Raw genomic sequence first — 19421 nt, 5'->3', positions numbered from 1 at the left:
TAAGAGATGTTTTTAAATGTACTTAAGAAACTTGCAAAATCCAAAGACATCAATACTAATGTCAGTGAGGACTCTCCACCCATTATCTCATTTATCTGGATGACAACTGAGAGACCTGGGGTTGGAAGGGCCTGACTAGTTACCCTGTCCAGTATGACACACTTTCCAGATGGAGAATGGAGACCCACAGATGTGACTCAGCCAGCAGGGTTAAGCCCTGCACTCTGGATTCAGCATACCTTCCATGGCATGCATGGTTCCTTATGCACAGAGATGAGATTCTGGCTTTACAGAGAATATTTCGTCTGGATGTCTGCAGAAACTTTATAACATTCCCAGGAACAAGAGTCACAAGACTATACGGTTAGAGGAAAAATTCTCCTTACACCCCAGAAATGCTGGAAGGGCTAAATCTCATTGTCTAATTTTGAGTGGAGCCTGACGTGCCTCTGGGAGCTCCAGGCAGGGCTGAGAGAGAGGAGCTGAGACAATGGGGGTCAAGACTCCAGTTTCAGGGTCTGGCCACTTAGCTGTCAAAGGCTATGGTCTGGTTTCATGCCTTAGAAACGGGCAGCTGCATTGACTGGAGCCCTGAGACCTGATAACTGTCAGCACCGGGACCTGCTTCAGCTGTGGACACCAACGTTCCAGGAACACCTCGCAGCTGGCAACGACGTGCCACATTCCCGCTGAGATGAGGTGGGGAGAGGTGAAGAGGAGAGGGGTGGGGAGGGACAATGAGGCCCCTGCCCTGGGCTGGTGTCAGCACTTCCCTGAAGTTCAAGTGCATCCAACAATGAACTCATCTTGCTCGGGCCTAGGAAGAGCCCAGCCCTTGGCTGAAACCCCAGGCGGTCCATGGCGCCCAGCAGCTCAGCATCTGCTTTCTCATCTCCATCCACCCAAGGCCTCCTTCTTAGCAATCTTTCTCCCCTTGGAATGACCTCAGAGTGCCCCATGCCTTGGTTGGCAAGTCTAGGCTGAGAAACATCACGAGAGGCAGAAATAACAAGCTCACATGAGGCTCTGACCAAGAAGAGGCCGCACTTGTGCCTCACCACAGTGATTCCACAAACACCACTCTAGGACAGGTGAGGATGGCCTGTCTCCAAAATGCATGAGATCCAAAGATACGCCTGTTATGTTGTTTATTCATCAAAAGATACCTGTTTCTTAGAAGCTATTTTATTCTCTTCCTCCTTTTTTTCTCCAGGAGACGTGGGGGCTGTTTGAATGGCCCAGCATGGCCAGCAGAGACCCACCCTGGCCAAGGCCAAGTCCCAGAGCTGCAGGTCTTCCAGCAGTATCCGCATTACCTCCCCAAACATCCCCTGGTGGACACCCAACTCTCCAGATCCCTGCTACCTCCAAGGAAGAAGTCCTGGCATCCCACACTGACTCCCACAGGCTGCCTAGGGCTGGAGCCCATCAAGCAGAACCAACTGCGAAAGGAATGAAGGGGCCACTGAGAGTCCTGGCCATTCCCTCTGCAAGTGAAGGGCAGAGACCAGCAGAGAACTCAGGATGTGGCGATTAAACACAAGAGGAAATCTAAGACCTGCCTGGGCCTTGCAAATGAAATGAAAGATTTAAACATGCATCCAAAGAACACCAATGGCATCTGGAAAACAGATCCTTGAAGACACTACAAAGCTTCCAAGCCCAGGGCTCACCCCTCCTCTCCAAGCCCACCCCTTTGGTGACAGCCACACTTGCCAGTGAGTGCCAGTCCCCTAAGGCTTAGCCAAGCCCCCAGGCCCTGTTGGCCTCTAGTGGGAACACGCCTGCAGACTTTTGAATTAGCCCCTCACACGTCCAGCTGCCCAAAGATCGCCACTCTGGGGCCCAGTCTCTGCACAGCCTGGCTCCTTACTTTGACGAACTCCTTGAAGTCTGGGGCCTCATCCGTCTTCTGCTGGATCAGGGCAGCCCCGTTGAGCTGGCGGCTGCAGAAGCGGATGTAGGGCTGCATGTGCGGCAGCTGCGCGCTCAGGATGTCGCCAATCATCTTCACAGGCATCTTCTCCCCGGACATCTTCTTGCGGACTCTCAGCGCTCTGCAGGGAAACACAGGAGGTGAGCCCCCCGCCTTCACGCTATCTGACAGCACCACGGCACACTTCTAGGTTGCACAGAAACAGAATGTGTGTGAGGGGCACAGACTCAAGGGCCACTAAAGGATCTATTTGGGAGACAAGGAATAGAGAAAGAAATGAGTCTAGGGCTACAGAGAGGTAGCACCAGGGCATTTTTCTTTGGCAGAGTGGCTGTTTGTTACAATTTGTTTTCCTTGTGCAGAAATACAGAGTTTTTTTCTTGAACAACTCAAATGGGTCCCCTGTGTCGATGCCTCACTACACAGATTATCGGTGGTGAAATCCCCAGGTTGATATGGCCTGAGAACTGATCCTATTTCCGGGAGACACTTCTGCCCAAGGGAAGCTGCTATTGCCAGGGGATGGGGAAGGATGATTTTTGGCTAAAAAGAACATAATTAAGATGGCAGAACACTGCTTTGGCAAAATAATCCCATGAGATTCAGCAAAAGCCAGGTATAAATGACTGTTTGAACTATCTCTGTGATTCGCTGCTTCATTGCTAGAGCTAAGTTAACTAAATTAAGAGGAGTTCGGAAAAGAGGTCTATTAACTATGATAATGGGCCAATGAACCTAAAAAATGTATATCCTGGAATCCAGGAGAGGTGTTGATGGGACTGGGAAGTGTTTGTTCTGGGGTCTGCCTGCAGTGTGAGTGCTCAGAGCTATGGTAACTAGGACTGTGCTTCCCTTCTCCCAACTTTTCAATACATGAACCCTTAACATCAGCATCTGGAAGAAGGGCACGGCACTGAGCTTATACATGGTAAGGACAGCAGTGTACTACACGGCAGGACCACAACATGAAGCCATGGGTGTGTTCAGCTATCCTAGTTAGTGATCATGGGTGGACGGATGGGTAAATGGAACAAAATGGTATAACCTATGACTTTAACACAAGGCTGGGAGGATGTCCCTATTGAATGCCTTTGGCTGCTTTCATGGTCATGTTGGAGAAGCCTTTGAGGTACGGAGTGGGCTATTGAATTCCAAGGAAGCTCTGCAATATTTATATTAGGCTTTAAAAACTTCAGATCACTTTCTTTTCTTTCTCCCACATTTTTGGCTAAAATAAAGTCCCTTGGACCGGGCAAGCCAAGGAGAGAAACTTAGAGACCATAAATGATGTGGTGTGGGCAGTCAGCAATTCCAACTGAAGCGGATGCCCTCACGGGGAGATCAGCACTGGCTGCCTGGGGTGTGGGGAGCAGTGGCAGCTTAGTGTCCTCAGGATGGCCCAAAGGCCACTGCCTCATTGAGGGGTTGGTGTGAAATACCACAACGAGCAGAATGTGCTCAAGGGTGATGTCACCAATAATCTGGGGGGATGAGAGCCCTGAATAGCCACGTTATAAACTTGCCATGAATGGAAACAGGAAGAAATTCCATCATTCCATCATTTTCCTATGAGGAGTAGTTTTTTTAACAAGTGAATAAAAAGTACTTTCACTCTTTCCTTCTCCTGTTTTGTTTTGTTTGAGACAGAGTCTCACTCTGTAGCCCAAGCTGGAGTGCAGTGGCACAATCCCAGCTCACTGCAACCTCCGCCTCAGTCTCCCAAGTGGCTGGGACTACAGGCACCCGCCACCACACCCAGCTAATTTTTATATTTTTAGTAGAGACGGGGTTTCACCATATTGGCCAGGCTGCTCTCGAACTCCTGACCTCAAGTGATCTGCCCGCCTTGGCCTCCCAAAGTGCTGGGATTACAGGTGTGAGCCACCGTGCCTGGCCCTGGCCGCTGGCCTGTTTTTTCTTAAAGGATGAAGGAGATAAGAAAAAAAGAAAAGAAGAAAGATCATCTGCAGACAGTGATTGTCTTGAGGAATTAGTTCCTGGGTTCTGCAGACCCACACTTGTAGACTAGAGTTACCCAACCAGCAGACAGGCCTAAAATTAAGGCCTGATTTACTATGGACTAGGCACCTATTAGATTCAGTCGTGGGTCTTCGTCCAGGATGGTCTACTGTATAGGCAAAGACTTATGAAGACTGCAAGGTGTTACCAGGCCCAGGGATCATGTGACTCGGCTGCTGCAGCCACAGCCCTGAGAGCACTCTGCTTGTGGTGAGCTGATCGGCAGTCTCCTAGAAAGGTTTACAGATGAGAGGCCTTGAAATGCAAAAGGCAATTAACTGGCTAACGAACGTTTCAAAGAGCGCTCAATGTTTGCTGAACACATGAGTCTCCCTAACCCTCTGAAGTCTGCAGACCAAGAGGACAGTCATGGAGCTAGCATTTATTAATGCTTCCTATGTGTCAGAGTTTTACATATATTATTATTCCCATTTCCTATTGGGGAAACTCAGGCACACAGAAATTGAGTGACTTGACCCAAGTCTCAGAGCTAATAGATGACAGAGGTAACCCTGGAACCCAAGTCTGACTCCAGAGCCCATGGTTGGGACTGTAGCCTCAGAGGCCCCAACACACCTCCCGCCACGACTGCCTCCAAGCTGCTCTGGGCACCTGCCCATCTTCCCAGACGTGGCTGCCCTGCTCCCGCCATCTCGCCCTCAAGCCTTTCCCTGCTGGCCCCAGCCTCAGCCTCTGTACTTCCTGCCCTGCTGGACTTCCCACCATCTGCTCCATACCATCTCTCCTTCCCTCTCCTCCTTCTCCCACCCCACATCCTTTTCTTCTTCTTTCTCACCATCTGTCTTTACCCCAAACTGATTTTTATTTTTTATTTTTCCTTCATTTTCTGTTTAAACAAGATAAAATGGAATCCATTCTTGTTAAGTTAAAAAGAAGATGAGTCAAATATTTAAGAAAAACACGTTTTTGGGACAAGCTCTTTTTTGTTCTTTTCTTTTGTTTTTCCATCAAGGGGACAGGAAAGGCTCTTGATAAAAAACAGTTCCTCAAACCTGGGTTGATCAACCCACCTCACTTCTGCTTCCCTTCTGCTATCTTTTTTTTTGTGTGTGTGACACAGTCTCACTCTGTTGCCCAGGCTGAAGTGCAGTGGCATGATCTTGGTTTACTGCAGCCTCTGCCCCCACCGGGTTCAAGCAATTCTCCTGCCTCAGACTCCTGAGTAGTTTATATTACAAGCATGTGCCACCACGCCCAGCTACTTTATTTATTTATTTATTTATTTATTTATTTATTTATTTATTTTTATTTATTTATTTTTTTTGAGATGGAGTCTCGCTCTGTCGCCCAGGCTGGAGTGCAGTGGCGCGATCTCGGCTCACTGCAAACTCTGCCTCCCGGGTTCAGGCCATTCTCCTGCCTCAGCCTCCCGAGTAGCTGGGACTACAAGTGCCTGCCACCATGCCTGGCTATTTTTTTGTACTTTTAGTAGAGATGGGGTTGCACCGTGTTATCTAGGATGGTCTCGATCTCCTGACGTCGTGATCCGCCCACCTCGGCCTCCCAAAGTGCTGGGATTACAGGCATAAGCCACCGCACCCGGCCCTTCTGCTGTCATTTCTGACAGCTGTCCTGAGGGCCCTGCTCCAGGGTCAGGATATGAAAAGGTTCTGGACCTGTCTGCCCTACCTTGTCTATGAAAGGCACATTCCTCAGATCTCAGCTTCCTCGCAAGAGAGCCAGCCATTTGCTCTAACCCTCGATGAGGCATCATTAGTAGGAAGTCCCTGTGTCCCAGTTAGCCCTTTTTATTTTCATGTCATTTATTTATTGTTGACTCGTTTGATAACTGCCATGCCCCCGCCCCACCCCCCAAATACAAGGCGTGTAGGATCAGGAGTAGCAGACATATGGCTGCTCACTGGTGGCATTCCACGGATTGCTGCCTTAACTTCTCCTTACCCTCAAATGCCTCCCTCTCTCAGCTGCCAGGAGCCCTCAATCTCCCCTCATCACAGTTATTCCTTGGCATGAAGAAATTATGTCTATGCAGCCACACAAATACAGCACAATGTTCTTTGTCCAGTTTATGATGTGGGTGTTCACTCTACAATTCTTTCAAATTTTCTGCATGTTTGAGATTTTTTCTAGTAAAATGTAGAAAAGAAGAAAAAGAAATCAGGTCCCCAGAAGGCTCCGGTTCAACACAAGATTTTATCTGGAGGATGAAGACATGAGCCGGTTAGTCCAAACCAGCTAATCCGGGAATCAAAGAACGGGGAGAGAGAACCTTGGGATGGAGGGAAGCCGGCAGCCCCTGTACACATCAGCGCCCTGATAGACGGCATGCCCCTGGGACACCCGATCCCTTGCTCTCAGAATGACCGTGCATGGTAGGCAGGACAAGCACCATGGCTGCCATCTTCATGCCCAAAACTAGTTAGAAGGGGCTGGAGCCCAGACAAAAACTTGGATGTCTGACTTCTGGGCCCATGTTTTTTTCCACGGGGGCAGGACTGGGCAGAGTCTCTACTCCGGGACCTAGGCATCATCCACAGAGCAGCCACCCTACTGTGTGACTTTAGGGAAGTCACTCAGCCTCTCTGAGCTTCGCTGCTTCAGCTGTAACAGGGTTGTCAGTTCCCACCTCCACGGCTGTGGAGCAAGGCAGAGCCGACAGGAGGAAGAAGCTCGCACACCTGGCCCCCCGCACAGCCCAAGAAAGAGGCTGCTTCTTCCCAGACGGGGGTGAAAAGACAACAGAGAGGTATGGGGAGCTGAGGCCAGCACCAGTTTCCCTCAGGCCAACCGTGAAGTGGGGGAAGCCCTCTCTAACGGCTACTTGGGAACCTCAGAAACATCTCCCGCCTCCCCCAGCCCCCACTGATAGCTGCCCAAGGAAAAAGGTTTTAACTTACAAGTATATTTTCTTTTCTTTTTTTGAGACAGGGTTTCACTCCTGTGGCCCAGGCTGGGGTGCAGTGGTGCAATCTTGGCTCACTGCAACCTCCGCCTCCCGGGATTACAGGCGCCCACAATCACACCTGGCTAATTTTTGTATGTTTAGTAGAGATGGGGTTTCACCATGTTGCCCAGGCTGGTCTCAAACTCCTGACCTCAAGTGATCCACCCATCTCGGCCTCCCAAAGCACTGGGATTACAGGCGTGAGCCACCATGCCCGGATATCATCTATGTAGGCGAGAACACTGAGGCCCAGGGACCAAAGTGACCTGCCGGAAGACACACAGCCACAGGCAATAGCGGATGTGAGCCCAAGGGTCTGACGCCAGACCTAAGTTCGAAAGGCTTCCACGGCATCGGGCGGCGGGGACCGCGGGCAATGGATGTCACCTTGGATTATTCGTCTTCTAGAGCACCAAGCCAGCAGACATTATGTATCTTTCTTTCTTTTTTTTTTTTTTTTGAGACGGAGTCTCGCTCTGTCGCCCAGGCTGGAGTGCAGTGGCGCAATCTCGGCTCACTGCAAGCTCCGCCTCCCGGGTTCACGCCATTCTCCTGCCTCAGCCTCTCCGAGTAGGTGGAACTACAGGCGCCCGCCACCACGCCCGGCTAATTTTTTTGTATTTTTAGTAGAGACGGGGTTTCACCGTGGTCTCGATCTCCTGACCTCGTGATCCGCCCGCCTCGGCCTCCCAAAGTGCTGGGATTACAAGCGTGAGCCACTGCGCCCGGCCATTATGTATCTTTCTTCGTGTCCACCTCTCCACACCTCCTCTCCATCCCTTCATCCACTCCCAAACGCATGCTCAGGAAAGTGGGGACCTGAAATTACTTTATAAGAACAATGCAGAGACCACGTTTAGGAAATGGGGGCTTCCCAGTGACACGGATGAAGATTAGGAATGGACGCAAGGTTCTGGGAGCCTTCCCTCCATCCTCGGGCCCAGGAAGTGGGTGGCCCTTCCTCCCAGCAGGGAGTATCACGCGCCCTGGAGGCTGTGACTTAACCTGTGTTCTAGCAAGTGATGTTATAATGAGAGTGTAGTGGATACAGATTTTGGTTTTTGACTTTTTTTTTTCCTAAGAATTGGAAGAGATCTTTGTGATGATCGAATCCAACCCCTTCATTTCACAGATGGGGAAACTAAGGCTCAAAAAGGAAAGGCAGTGAGTAAGTCAGAATCCAAACCCAGGTCTCTTGACTCCTGGCCCTGGAGCTGCCTCTGCAAACTAAAGTTGGAAGAAAATACAGCCAGCCTTGGGCCAGCTTCCCGGAGTGATCCTGAGGAATTGCTGACGTTAGGCAGTGAACAGTTCCACATTTTTCCATCTGCAGGGCCAAGAATGCCTCAAAAGACCAATAATCCCCCATGGGATCCTGTGTCCAAGGGAAAGCGTGGAGGGAGCAGCCCCACGCCCCAGGATGGAGCCAGCCTGGTCCTAGCCCTGGAAATTCACCACCACAGTAATTCACCCAACAGCAGGCTCGGGGGGGGCCCGGGCAACCTACTCTTGCAATGAGAGAGTCGGAGTGCGTTTCCAGAAAGTATGAAGGCACAAAAGGGTGATGGTGCTTGTGAGTGGCAATGAGAAAAAAAAAAAAAAAGCCAGAAAGCAGCACAGGGCAGCATGCAGGAAGGACACACAGACCCACAGAGGTGCGAGTGCGTGAGAGCCAAGGAGGCCAGGCCAAGCTGGGGATTAGAGGAGAGGCTTACTTCAGTAGTTTGATATTACACATAATCAGCTCCTTCCAGTTCACAAAAATCATAGCAACCTCTTTTTCTGTCAGCAGCTCAGACTCCATCAGGGGTTTTTGAAAGATCTACAGATGCAGAAAACGAAGCAGTTCAGAAAGCAGTTAGCTTAAAACTCACACACGCACTCACCGATCCGCTGAGAGCAGGGAGAGGGCTCAGGTGTCTGTACCTTGGCTGAGAGGCCCAGAGGTCAACGCCTGCCTTCCTGCAGTTTCTGAAGCAGAGAGCCCCTCCTCTGCCCTGGAGGCTGGAGGGGGGTCCCCAGCAGGGCCTGCATTGTTTTACAGGGGAAGGGGGCCAGCTGAAGTCTCCAGGAGACAGGTCTTAACTCCACCAGACAAGCAGGGAGGCCAGTACCAAGTCACGCACCCGGGCTAAGCGGTCTCACCTGCGCACTGGGAGGGGCTGGACCAGTGTGAAAAGCGGGGCTTAAAGATACCTGTCCTTTCATCTGCACAGGTAAACCGAGAGCCTTCTGAGAGGAGCAGCCAAGGCGGCAGGCCCTCTAATAAGCCAGTGGCCACCTCGGTGACTGACTCCATTGCTGTGTCCTCAGCCTCCTGGGCTGACCCTGGACAGACCCAGCACTTGCAGGCCTACTACAAGGGGGTGAGTGCCGCCCTTCTCCTGGGCTCTGGAAAATGAATGAGCCCCTCCAAGCTCTGTGTGGTTGAGCAACTCGCAGTAAATCACCGATCTCAGTGGAACCCCGTGTGGTAGAGCCCCCGCCTGCAAGGAGGTCATTTTCTCCCACGGGAGGCAGGAGGCGCTTCTGAAGGCTCTTTAGGGAAGGGGACAGCCCATCTTTGACAAAAACTTGGCTGGGCTGCGGCTGCTCCCTGGGAGCCCTATTCCACAGGAGTCCTTAAGCCGACGTTGAACCCGGCATGTACCAGGGCAACCACATACGGTGGTGCGTTTTGCGGAGGGCACAAAGGAGCCATATCTAAGGGGTGACCCTTGCACCCTGGACATCCTGAACTGTATATTTAATAACAGTCAAATGCCTTGAGAAAAGGGCACCTTTTTGAATTTGCATCAATGCTTCCTAAGTGTTAACGGTGGTCCTGCGGCCAACAACCCACCCTGTACTCCTCCAACAGCACGAGCCCTGCTGTGTCTTTCCTGGATGTTAAGACTATCAGACAAGATGGTTTCATTGTTTCACACCTGTTTGGTGTGGTGGTGGTGGTTTCCAGACTATCACAGCACTCTCCGAACTGCAGACCCATCTCTGCAAATCCCTGTCTCCCAATATGCCACCTTCCCGTGGATGTGGACAAAAGGCCTGCTGAGCAGCAAGAGCACGCGGCTCTGCATCTCCCCGTAGTTCTGGATGGGGTGGCCAGGGCCCTTCTGGGAGGACTGACAAGATGAGGAGGCATCACTCAGGTCAGGGGGTTTTGTGGGGGCCTGGTAGGAAACATTGCCATTCTCAGTGACAGGTTTGTCTCAGGGTAATATGTGGCAGGAGTGACTCGAGATAGCAGCCAAATGGCCCCCATCTCCAGATGCCAACACTGCGGGCCAGGAGGGCGGCGTGGCTGGCTCCATGGCACCGCCTGGTTGGTGGCTGAGCTGCAGCCGCTCTGAGTAGAGCGTGGACTCCAGACTCTCCGTTCACATGACTCCCTCCATCCACTGCTCAGGGACTCACTTGCCCTTGGCTAAGTGATCTGTGTCTCTCTGTGGGAATGACTCAATGTTGGCCATAGAAAAGCAACAAACCATTTCTGTGGTCAGAATCTCCTATAGCATTTGCCGTCCAGATGCTCCCCAGACATCAGAAAGTGTCTTGGGCTCAGAATCAGGACGCAGACTTCCTCGACGGAACCTGCCCCTCTCCCTCCCTCATTGCCCCCTGCCATGCCCCCTGCCCCACCAGCTCCCTTACCTCTGTGACCAGCTGCAGGTCATTCACGTAGTTCTCCTCGGTGACAATGAGCTCGTGGATGTATCCTTGTCGCTTTCTTTCAGTTGGGGTCAACATATCCAAGAGATGTAAGTCTGAACACCCTGGAAAACAAAACCATTTGGGAGAATTTAGCACAGTCTGGGGAAGCCCACACAACTTCACACGGAAGATCCTTGTGGCTGCTGGGCCCTATGGCCTTGCTCCCGTCCAGTGGGGTCATGGGCTGAAGTGTGTCCTCCCCAGTAATATGTGGAAGGCCTACCCCCTGGTACCTGTGAATGTTACCTTATTTGGAAATAGAGTCTTTTCATATATAATCAAATTAAGATAAAGTCATACTCAGGGTGGGCACCTGACTCTATATGATCAGCGTCCTTATGAGAAGAAGACACAGAGAAGACAGACAGGCAGAACCTGGAGTGATGTGTCTCCAAACCAAGACACACCCCGAGCCTTCAGAGTGAGGCTGGCACCTGCCAACATCTTCATTTTAGACTTCTGGCCTCCAGGAATGTGTGACAATAAATTCCTGTTGTTTTAAGTCCCCCCATTTGTGGTCGTTTGTTAGGGAACCCTAGAAACTGACATAGGCGGCACACTCCTGCTTCATCAGAAACATGAAAATAATGTGAAAACAAAACACTCAGTAACGATTGGCCAAAACTCTGGAGGGCTCACACCATGTCAGGTGGTGAACTGCATTTAATGCTCAAGTATTATACTAGAATTAGCCCCATTTTACAGACGAGGACACTGAGGTTTACACAGGGTGACTGGCCCCAGGTCTCTCAGTTCGGAAGTGGTGAAGGCAAGAGCTAAACCCTGAGACTTGGGCTGCAGAGGCTGTGCTCTATCCCCGAGCTCCAGGAGGCCATGGGTTATCCATGTCGAGGTTGGTTTGTAGAGGATGAGGTGGCTGTGCTGAGGCTCTGATGGTCCTGAGGACCAGGCAGATGCAGGGTGCCTCCAGACAGCACTGGGCACACTCTCCTGGACAAGGCTCCTGCCTGGCCCCTGGGGCAGCTGAGCAGCAAGCTTGCCACAGACAGGGTAGTCCCTCCCACTGCAGAGAGCCTGGCACAAGACCATCACGGAGGCCAAGGCTGCCCGAGAGGAAGGGCTACTCCGCTGCCCTGAGATGGTGCCTGCACTGGAAGTGGGGCTCACTCATGACTCTGCCCACTTAGCTTGTTATTTGGGGTTTTGTTTGAATGTTTGAGCCTCCTGCCCCAGACACACTGGAATGAGCAGGACGGAGGGTTGGTTCTTGGAAGCATCCCATGTGCAGGCCTGGGCCCACCTCTGCTTTTTTGTCAGAGGTTCTTTATTTAATCACAGAAGCCAGACTTGGAAGACAGACCCAGAGGTGTCCCAAATGTAGGTGGGAGGGTCCAGGCTGAATCCCCATTACTTGTTCTTCCCATCCCTTCTGTTCCCCTCAAGGGGGCGCAATGGAGCACAGTGCAAAACCCCCTGCTGGGGACCAGTGGTTGTCAAAGCGTGGTCCCCAGGCTGGCAGCATCAGCGTCACCTAGGAGCTCGCTAGAGATGCCCCTGCTGAAGTGACTCTGGAGTTGGGGGCTGGGCATCTGTGATGTAACAAGCTCTCCAGGGGATTTTTTTTTTTAGGCGCACTGATGTTCGAGAAGGCTGCTCTGGACTACCAGGGGTTCGTCAAGTTTCCATCTTCCCTCAAGGGAGTTATCTGGGGTCATGACTGATCTAGCCTATGTGCTGAAAGCTTCTGCAAATTGTATGATCCCTCTGGGGCAAATGATATCAGAGATTTCTTGGCAAATGCTTTGCTGCTTTAGAGGTTAACTCTCAGGTTGTGGTGCTTCCAGCCCTTGGTTTTGTCACTTCTCTGGGCCAATTGTCCTTTCTGGATGCTGTAGCTTCTCTTGCTGGGACAGGAACAACCCAAGACCAGCAGGAGGATGCTGGGAAAGCAGCAGGAATGAGCCATCATTATATCAACACCCTCGATCTCACTCAGAGTCCCCTGCCCTGAGGTCAAGCAGAATTCCCCAGGGCTGCGAGGGGAGCTCGCACCTTTGCACAGGTCTGCAGATGTGTCTGAGCTTGAGCCCTCTGCTCAGCCACAGGTTTGGCCCAACTGTTCTTCCTGCCTCAGGGCATAGATTGTCTTTTATTAAAACAGCTGCACCAACAATGAACTCTCAGGAAGGAGGCAGGCCACAGGGCTCACTCATTCAGTTCAGCCAAGCTGCTGTGTGAGCTCGGGTTTGTGGGAAGCTGAGTGATGTCTCCGAGTTCTTTGACTTTTATTGGGAAGGTCACCCAAGAAACACTCGAGTTTGGGGGGAAACATATCTTGTTCCTGCCCTCTTTTTACCCCACTCTCCTGTGAGTGAAAGGGCTCAGGCCTCAGGCCATTTCTTGTTAAAGGGCTGAATGCAGCCCCTGCATTAGGCAACTTGGATGCTCTCTCACAGAAGCAGAGTCCCCGGAGTGTTCAGGATGTTCGCTTCTGCAGGGAGATTAGAATATTGGCACAGAGTGGTAGCTCTAAAAGTCACCGCACAAACACGGTGCAGTGACGTTTGCAGCCACAGAAACATCAGGCCAGTAGTGGACACTGGCTGGGCCAGTTTTCTGAATGTCCCTTTAAGGATGCCCCACAGTTGCCTTGGAGAATCTGAGGGATGTTATGGGTTCTTGCTGCAGCGAATACATGTGTACAATGCACACATTTAGAGCACACTTTTATCGGGTTCACAGGCCCTTTTGAAGACTGTTCATAGATCTTATTCATTCATTGGGCAAATATTTACTGATGTCCTACTATGAGGCTAGGACTAACCACTCTGGGTGCTGGGGATTCAGGACAGAAGAGGAGAGGCTCCTGCCCTCCATGGTATAGCTAAGAACCTGGGGGTCTGGTGGTCCTCAACAGGGGGTGGTACTGCCCTGCCCTCTGCTCAAGGTCAGTACTGTCCCCACTCCCCAAAGGCCGAGGGTTGCACTGCACCCCACTCCAGTCCCAGGGCTGAGAGTGTGTTCTTGGTTGTCATAGTGGAATCTGGCAGGCTGGCCAGGGCTGCTAAATGACCCACAACATGCAGGACACAGAACTGCTCACCCCAAATGCCAATAGAGGAGCACCCTGTTGAGAAACACTAGCGTTACTTGAAACTGACAACCTGACCAGAGTTCCAGTCTGCAGCACGGAGGTGCGAGGGACCAGCAGACACACATAGAATGATGAGAAATTGGAAAGAAGGACCTATGAGGAAAAGTCCTGGCTTGCTTTGGATTTCAGAAGTTCTTCTGAGTCTTCAAGTTTTACACGGTGCAGGTTGTGAAGAAGCTCAGAGCCAGAGCAACAGCAGAAGGTTCAGGGTAAATTTGGGCCATTTGTCCAAGAATCCTAGGAGCCTGGGGCCAGTTGGGGACAAGCTGGAGGGCTGCTGCGTGGCCTCCTGCTCCAGGTAGTGTTGGCCTCTGGTCCAAACACTTTGCAAGGCCCAAGTCAGAGCCGATGGAGCTTGGAGGTCAGGGGAGGCGCTGGGCAAGTCTGGGCTGCTTGCCCCCACCAAATTCCACCTCTCGCAGGTCCACCTACCACCCTGCCTGGAGACAGGGGGATGGCCCCAATGGCCTCTGCAGAACACAATGAAAAGCAAAGGTTTTGTGGGGAGAGTCTTCTCTACATTATGTGCCAATGATGTTGGCTTGGAATCGTCTTTTTAGCCATCAGATTGACCCACGGGAGGCTGCTTTAAAACTTGCTGGTGAATGCCAGACCAAGAGAACCATTAAAGATTTGAAATAGGCACTTTGAGCTCAAAAATATCCTTCCTTTGAAAATTTAATATTTAGAAAAACAAGCGAGTTTAAAAACTCCATTATTCAAAGTAGGGTAAATGGAAAAGACAGTTCAAATAAAAGCATTTTCTTTAGGGGTGGAGGGACGTGGCCTTTTCCTCCTTTGGGTCCTAGGATAAACATGGTTTCTGGCCCCCTTTCCCAGGGAAAAACGAGAGGAGAAAACACATCAAATGGTTTTCCATGAACATCTTGGTGTGACGGAGGGATTCTCAAAACTAACTGAAATCCACACACAGCTGAAATAATATTGCAAATGACTCCACGCGGTTACAAATGATCCCCTGTTACAGCCCACATAAAATTCCTAATCTATGTGCCGTCCCTTAGAATGTTGTCTAGTTAGACACATTTACGAAATGGAGAGAGATGTGATGGCCTTCTGGAAGGATTTTTTGAGTCTAGGCCCTGAAGAAAATCATGGGGGAAAAAACCTTCCCAATAAAAGGTCATCTTGCTTCCCTCAACTGATAATTGCATGAACAGCACCATTTCAAGAACTTGTTTTATTACAAAAGTAATACACAAACACATGCTGATTATTAAAATTTCAAGGGCTACAGAGCATTCAGGGTAAAAAGTGCACCTCACGCATCTCCACACCTCCAGTTATTCTACCTTTCCCAATGAGAAGCAGAATTTTGAAAACGAAGCCAGCCCCCGCAGCAAGTTGCCCATTGAACAAAGCAAATAAACAGATCTTGTTCCTGTATGAAAGGGGCCAAAATATACAATAAGCTGGTCCATAAATATTAAGTTCCTCTGAAGTCCAAGAGACGCAGAAATAAGCAAGATCCTGTCCTTGTCCTCAGGGAAACTCACAATCTTGGGAGAGACACAACAAGAAAATTAAATTAAAAATATTAATAGCAAGCAGCTGGGCTTGGTGGCTTATGCCTGTAATCCCAGTACTTTGGAAGGCAGAGGTGGGTGGATTGCTTGAGCCCAGGAGTTCATGACCAGCCTGGGCAACATAGTGAGACCCCCATATCTACAAAAAAATTAAAAATTATCCATGCATGGTGGTACATGCCTGTAGTCCCAGCTACTTGGGAGGCTGAGGCAGGAGGATTACCTGAGCCCAGGAGATAGAGGCTGCAGTGAGCTATCATCGCACCACTGCACTCCAGCCTGGGCAACAGAGCAAGCACCTGTCTCAAAAAAAAAAGGAAAGAAAAGAAAAGAAAAAAGAAAAAAAAGAGAAAAAGAAAGAAATTAAAATAGCAAGCATTAAAAGAAGAGCCCAGGCCGGGCATGGTGGCTCACACCTGTAATCCCAGCACTTTGGAAGGCTGAGGCAGGTGGATCACTTGAGGTCAGGAGTTCAAGACCAGCCTGACCAACATGGTGAAACTTCGTCTCTACTAAAAATACAAAAATTAGCTGGGCATGGTGACAGGCACCTGTAATCCCACCTACTCGGGAGGCTGAGGCAGGAGAATCGCTTGAACCCCGGAGGTGGAGGCTGCAGTGAGCTGAGGTCGCACCACTGCACTCTAGCCTGGGTGACAGAGAGAGACTCTGTCTCAAAAAAAAAAAAAAAAAAAAAAAAAGAAAAGAAAAAAGAGCCCGTGTGCTGTGCTGCTGGTGGAGACAGTAGGACCTCAGAAGGGAGCAACTCCTCGTGCTGAGGGGAGGCTTCCTCGAGGGCCCCTCCTGAGGCTGGGTCTCCATATGGCTGGGGAGGTCAAGACCATACATTGGGGGGTATGGGCACCAGCAAGAGCAAGCCTTCACCCAGGTGCCAGGTCAACGCAGAGACACTACAAGAGATAAGGTGGAAAGGTGGGAAGGGCCAGATGACAGGGTGACGGGGATTGTGATGCCAGAACAAGAGTTCAGAAACGACATGTGGAAGGACCAGGAGAGAGAGCAATAAGCAAGCTTGGGCAACGGCTTTCATCTTTAAGGGAAAGGATCTACCTTTCCTGTTTGTCTCTGGGGACGTTCAGCCCAAATCCTCTGGCTCAGTGGCCCCAGATCAGCAGGGTCTATGCTACTTGGGCTCCTGGAGGTCCCGTCTATACTGCAGGCTTCTCCCCATGGCCTGAGTCTCTCCTGCCAGGTGAGCCCATGCACCCCAGGGCTGCACTGGCTTCTCCCGGGCAAATTAATCTAACTGCACTCCCTTCAACATCCTGGGCCTCTCCTGGTAGATGTGGGGTGGCCTGTCGTGTAGGAAAAGCAGATGAAGCCACGTGGATGTGACGTGAAGAAAGTTCTCTGGCCAAACACTATGTCCCTTTACCCTGCAGCTGATGTCTGAAACCCCAGAGTTCTCCAAGCCGTGAAGCTGTGTACTCCCGCTGTGAAGCAGCATCCACGCTCAGCCCCAGGGTTCAGTGAGAAGGAGGCAGTCTGGGTCCTTGTCCTCTGGGAGCCTGCTGGTTGCTAGACCTGGGCGTCCCGGGCCAACTTGGATCCTTGCTGAGTTGCAGGCACTTTGCACAGGGCATCACTCCAAGCAGTTATCAGTCCTTGAGACCTCGGAGTTGCAAATCCTCAAGATGTGATTTTTATGGGGGTCTGGAGAAGCCGGTGGGCACAGAGGTGAGAGGGGAAGGAATGCCCCCAAAGGCACCAGAGACCTTCGTGGGTCCAGCAGAGCTCAGGCATCCCACCCCAGCCTGTCCTGGTGACCCACCTTGCCCTATGTAGCTGGGTCCTCAGGAGGCTTCCACTCAGATGTAACCTAGATGCTTAAAAGTGCCAGTGTAACTCCAAATAAGCTTTATTTTCTCCCAAGGAGGGGAATCCAGTCCACAGGGGTTGCCAGGCAGTTTAATGACTGCTGAGAAGTGGTGAAGATCAAATTCTTCTCAGGGATAAATCATCTCTTAATTTTCCATAAATATGCACATTTCGGAAAGTGAAAGGGTGTATCATTCATAGTTTTATAATGGCACTGGAATTCCTGGCACGGCTTTACATCCTCTGTGGTAGGTACGCTTCAGCTCATTCCAGGCCCCTTTTATGTCCCACCCCTGACTTCCTGCTCTCACTGCGCCCTCTCCTGTAGTATGAGTAGCTCCTGTTAACAAGTTTTTTGGGTACAAAGGCAGACTGGCGTGTTATAATGAAAGTACAAATGCATTTTTATTGGAATATGAAGGAGGAGCCTGTTGGTTTTGGTTTTATTTTTATTTTTAACTTTTGTGGGTACATCGTAGGTGTATATATTTATGGGGCACATGAGCTGTTTTGGTACGGGAATGCAATGTGTAATAATCACATCATAAGAATGGGGTATCCATCCCCTCAAGCATTTATCCTTTGTGTTACAAACAATCCAGTTACACTGTTTTAGTTATTTTTAAATGTACAATTAAATTACTATTGTAGTTGCTCTGTTGTGCTCTCAAATACTAGGTCTTTTTTTTTTTTTTTTTCGAGACAGAGTCTTGCTCCGTTGCCCAGGCTGGAGTGCAATGGTGCGATCTTGGCTCACTGCAGTTTCCACCTCCCAGGATCAAGCAATTCTCATGCCTCAGCCTCCCGAGTAGCTGGGATTACAGGCATGCACCACCACGCCCAGCTAATATTCGTATTTTTAATAGAGATGGGGTTTCACCATGTTGGCCAGGCTGGTCTCGAACTTCTGGCCTCAAGTGATCCATCTGCCTTGGCCTCCCAAAGTGTTGGGATTACGGGCATGAGCCACTGTGCCCAGTCAAATACTAGAGTTTTTTCTTGTTGTTGTTCTTGTTTTTGTTATTTAGACAGAGTCTCACTCTGTTGCCCAGGCTGGAGCGCAGTGGCGCAATCTCAGCTCACCACAACCTCCGCCTCCTGAGTTCAAGTGATTCTCCTGCCTCAGCCTCCTGAGTAGCTGGGACTACAAGCACATGCCACCACGCCCAGATAATTTTTGTATTTTTAGTAGAGACGGGGTTTCACCATGTTGGCCGGGCTGGTCTCAAACTCCTGACTTCAGATGATCTGCCCGCCACGGCCTCCCAAAGTGCTGGGATTACAGGCATGAGCCACCGCACCCGGCCAAATACTAGGTCTAATTCAAGGGGGCCTGTTGTTTTGACGAGAAGGATTTGAAAATATCTAGCAGAGGAGGAGGAATTTGAGTTGGACTTCAGCAGGCTAATATCGGTGGTGAGGGGGCAGGCAGTGGTGAGGGATTCAAATGGAGGGAGGAAGAATGGGAGTAAATAGAAGCTGGAGTCGGGGGCGTGGAGCCCTGGGGGCAGGTGCAGAGGAGGGAAGCAGTCTCTGCGTGATGGCGAGTCATGGGCGTTCACGTGGAACGCCACTCGGAGCTCACAATGCCGGGTGCTGCACATGTGCGAACTCACTGAATCCTCACCAGGAATCCTATGCGGTAACTATACTGTTGTTATCCCCCACTGAACAGACAGGGAAACTGAGGCACAGGGAGGGTAAGTCAGCTGATAAATGGCAGAGGGAGTCTGACCCTAGAGCTCATGCTCTTCCCCGGAGGCCTCTTCCTCCTCGCTGGTGTGCTAGTCTGCTCAGGCAGCCATAACAAAGGCCACAGACCCAGCAGCTTAAACAACATATACTTTCTCATGGTTCTAAAGATACAAAGTCCAAGATCAAGGTGACAACAGGGCTGGTTCCTCCTGAGGCCTCTCTCCTCGGCAGGGTCTTTCCTCTGTGCATGCACATCTCCAGCGTCTGTGTGTCCACATTTCCCTCTCTTATTAGGAGCACCCATCAGATGGAATTAGGGCTCACCCTAACAGCCTCGTGTTCACTTCATCACCTCTTTAAAGAATTTATCTCCAAACGAAGTCATATTCTGATGTCCTGGGCTTCAACGTGTGAATCTGAGGGACACAGTTCAGCCCTAACAGGTGGGGAAGTCCAGTCGAGGAGGCTCTGGCTGCAGAGCTGGGAAGGTCTTGGCTGGGTTTCAGGGGATCAGTGCAGCAGCTGTGTGTGGCATGGACGGGGCTATGGCCCTGGAGTTTGGCCACACACTGGGGTCACTCAAGGAGTTTTTAAAAATCCCAGTGCCCCTGCTGTATCACAGACCAACTAAAC

The 19421-nt window shown here is 50.7% G+C and overlaps 1 protein-coding gene across 5 annotated transcripts in view; it reads right to left on the bottom strand.

Moving 5' to 3' along the window:
• The window catches only part of ITSN1 (intersectin 1), a 255616-nt gene that overhangs the window by 30028 nt on the left and 206167 nt on the right, over positions 1 to 19421 (bottom strand). For all 5 annotated transcript variants that reach the window (XM_030806019.1, XM_030806021.1, XM_030806022.1 and 2 more), the window contains 3 exons: positions 10533 to 10654; positions 8597 to 8703; positions 1874 to 2057 (listed from right to left, as the gene is read on the bottom strand). In XM_030806019.1, coding sequence (XP_030661879.1) covers positions 1874 to 2057; positions 8597 to 8703; positions 10533 to 10654 — 413 coding nt within the window. The remainder of the gene's footprint in view (positions 1 to 1873; positions 2058 to 8596; positions 8704 to 10532; positions 10655 to 19421) is intronic.

The sequence above is a fragment of the Nomascus leucogenys genome, chromosome 25 (genome assembly GCF_006542625.1).
Source record: "Nomascus leucogenys isolate Asia chromosome 25, Asia_NLE_v1, whole genome shotgun sequence".
Lineage (NCBI taxonomy): Eukaryota > Metazoa > Chordata > Mammalia > Primates > Hylobatidae > Nomascus > Nomascus leucogenys.
Note: the sequence above shows the minus strand (reverse complement) of the source record. Positions and strands in the feature narration are given on the sequence as shown.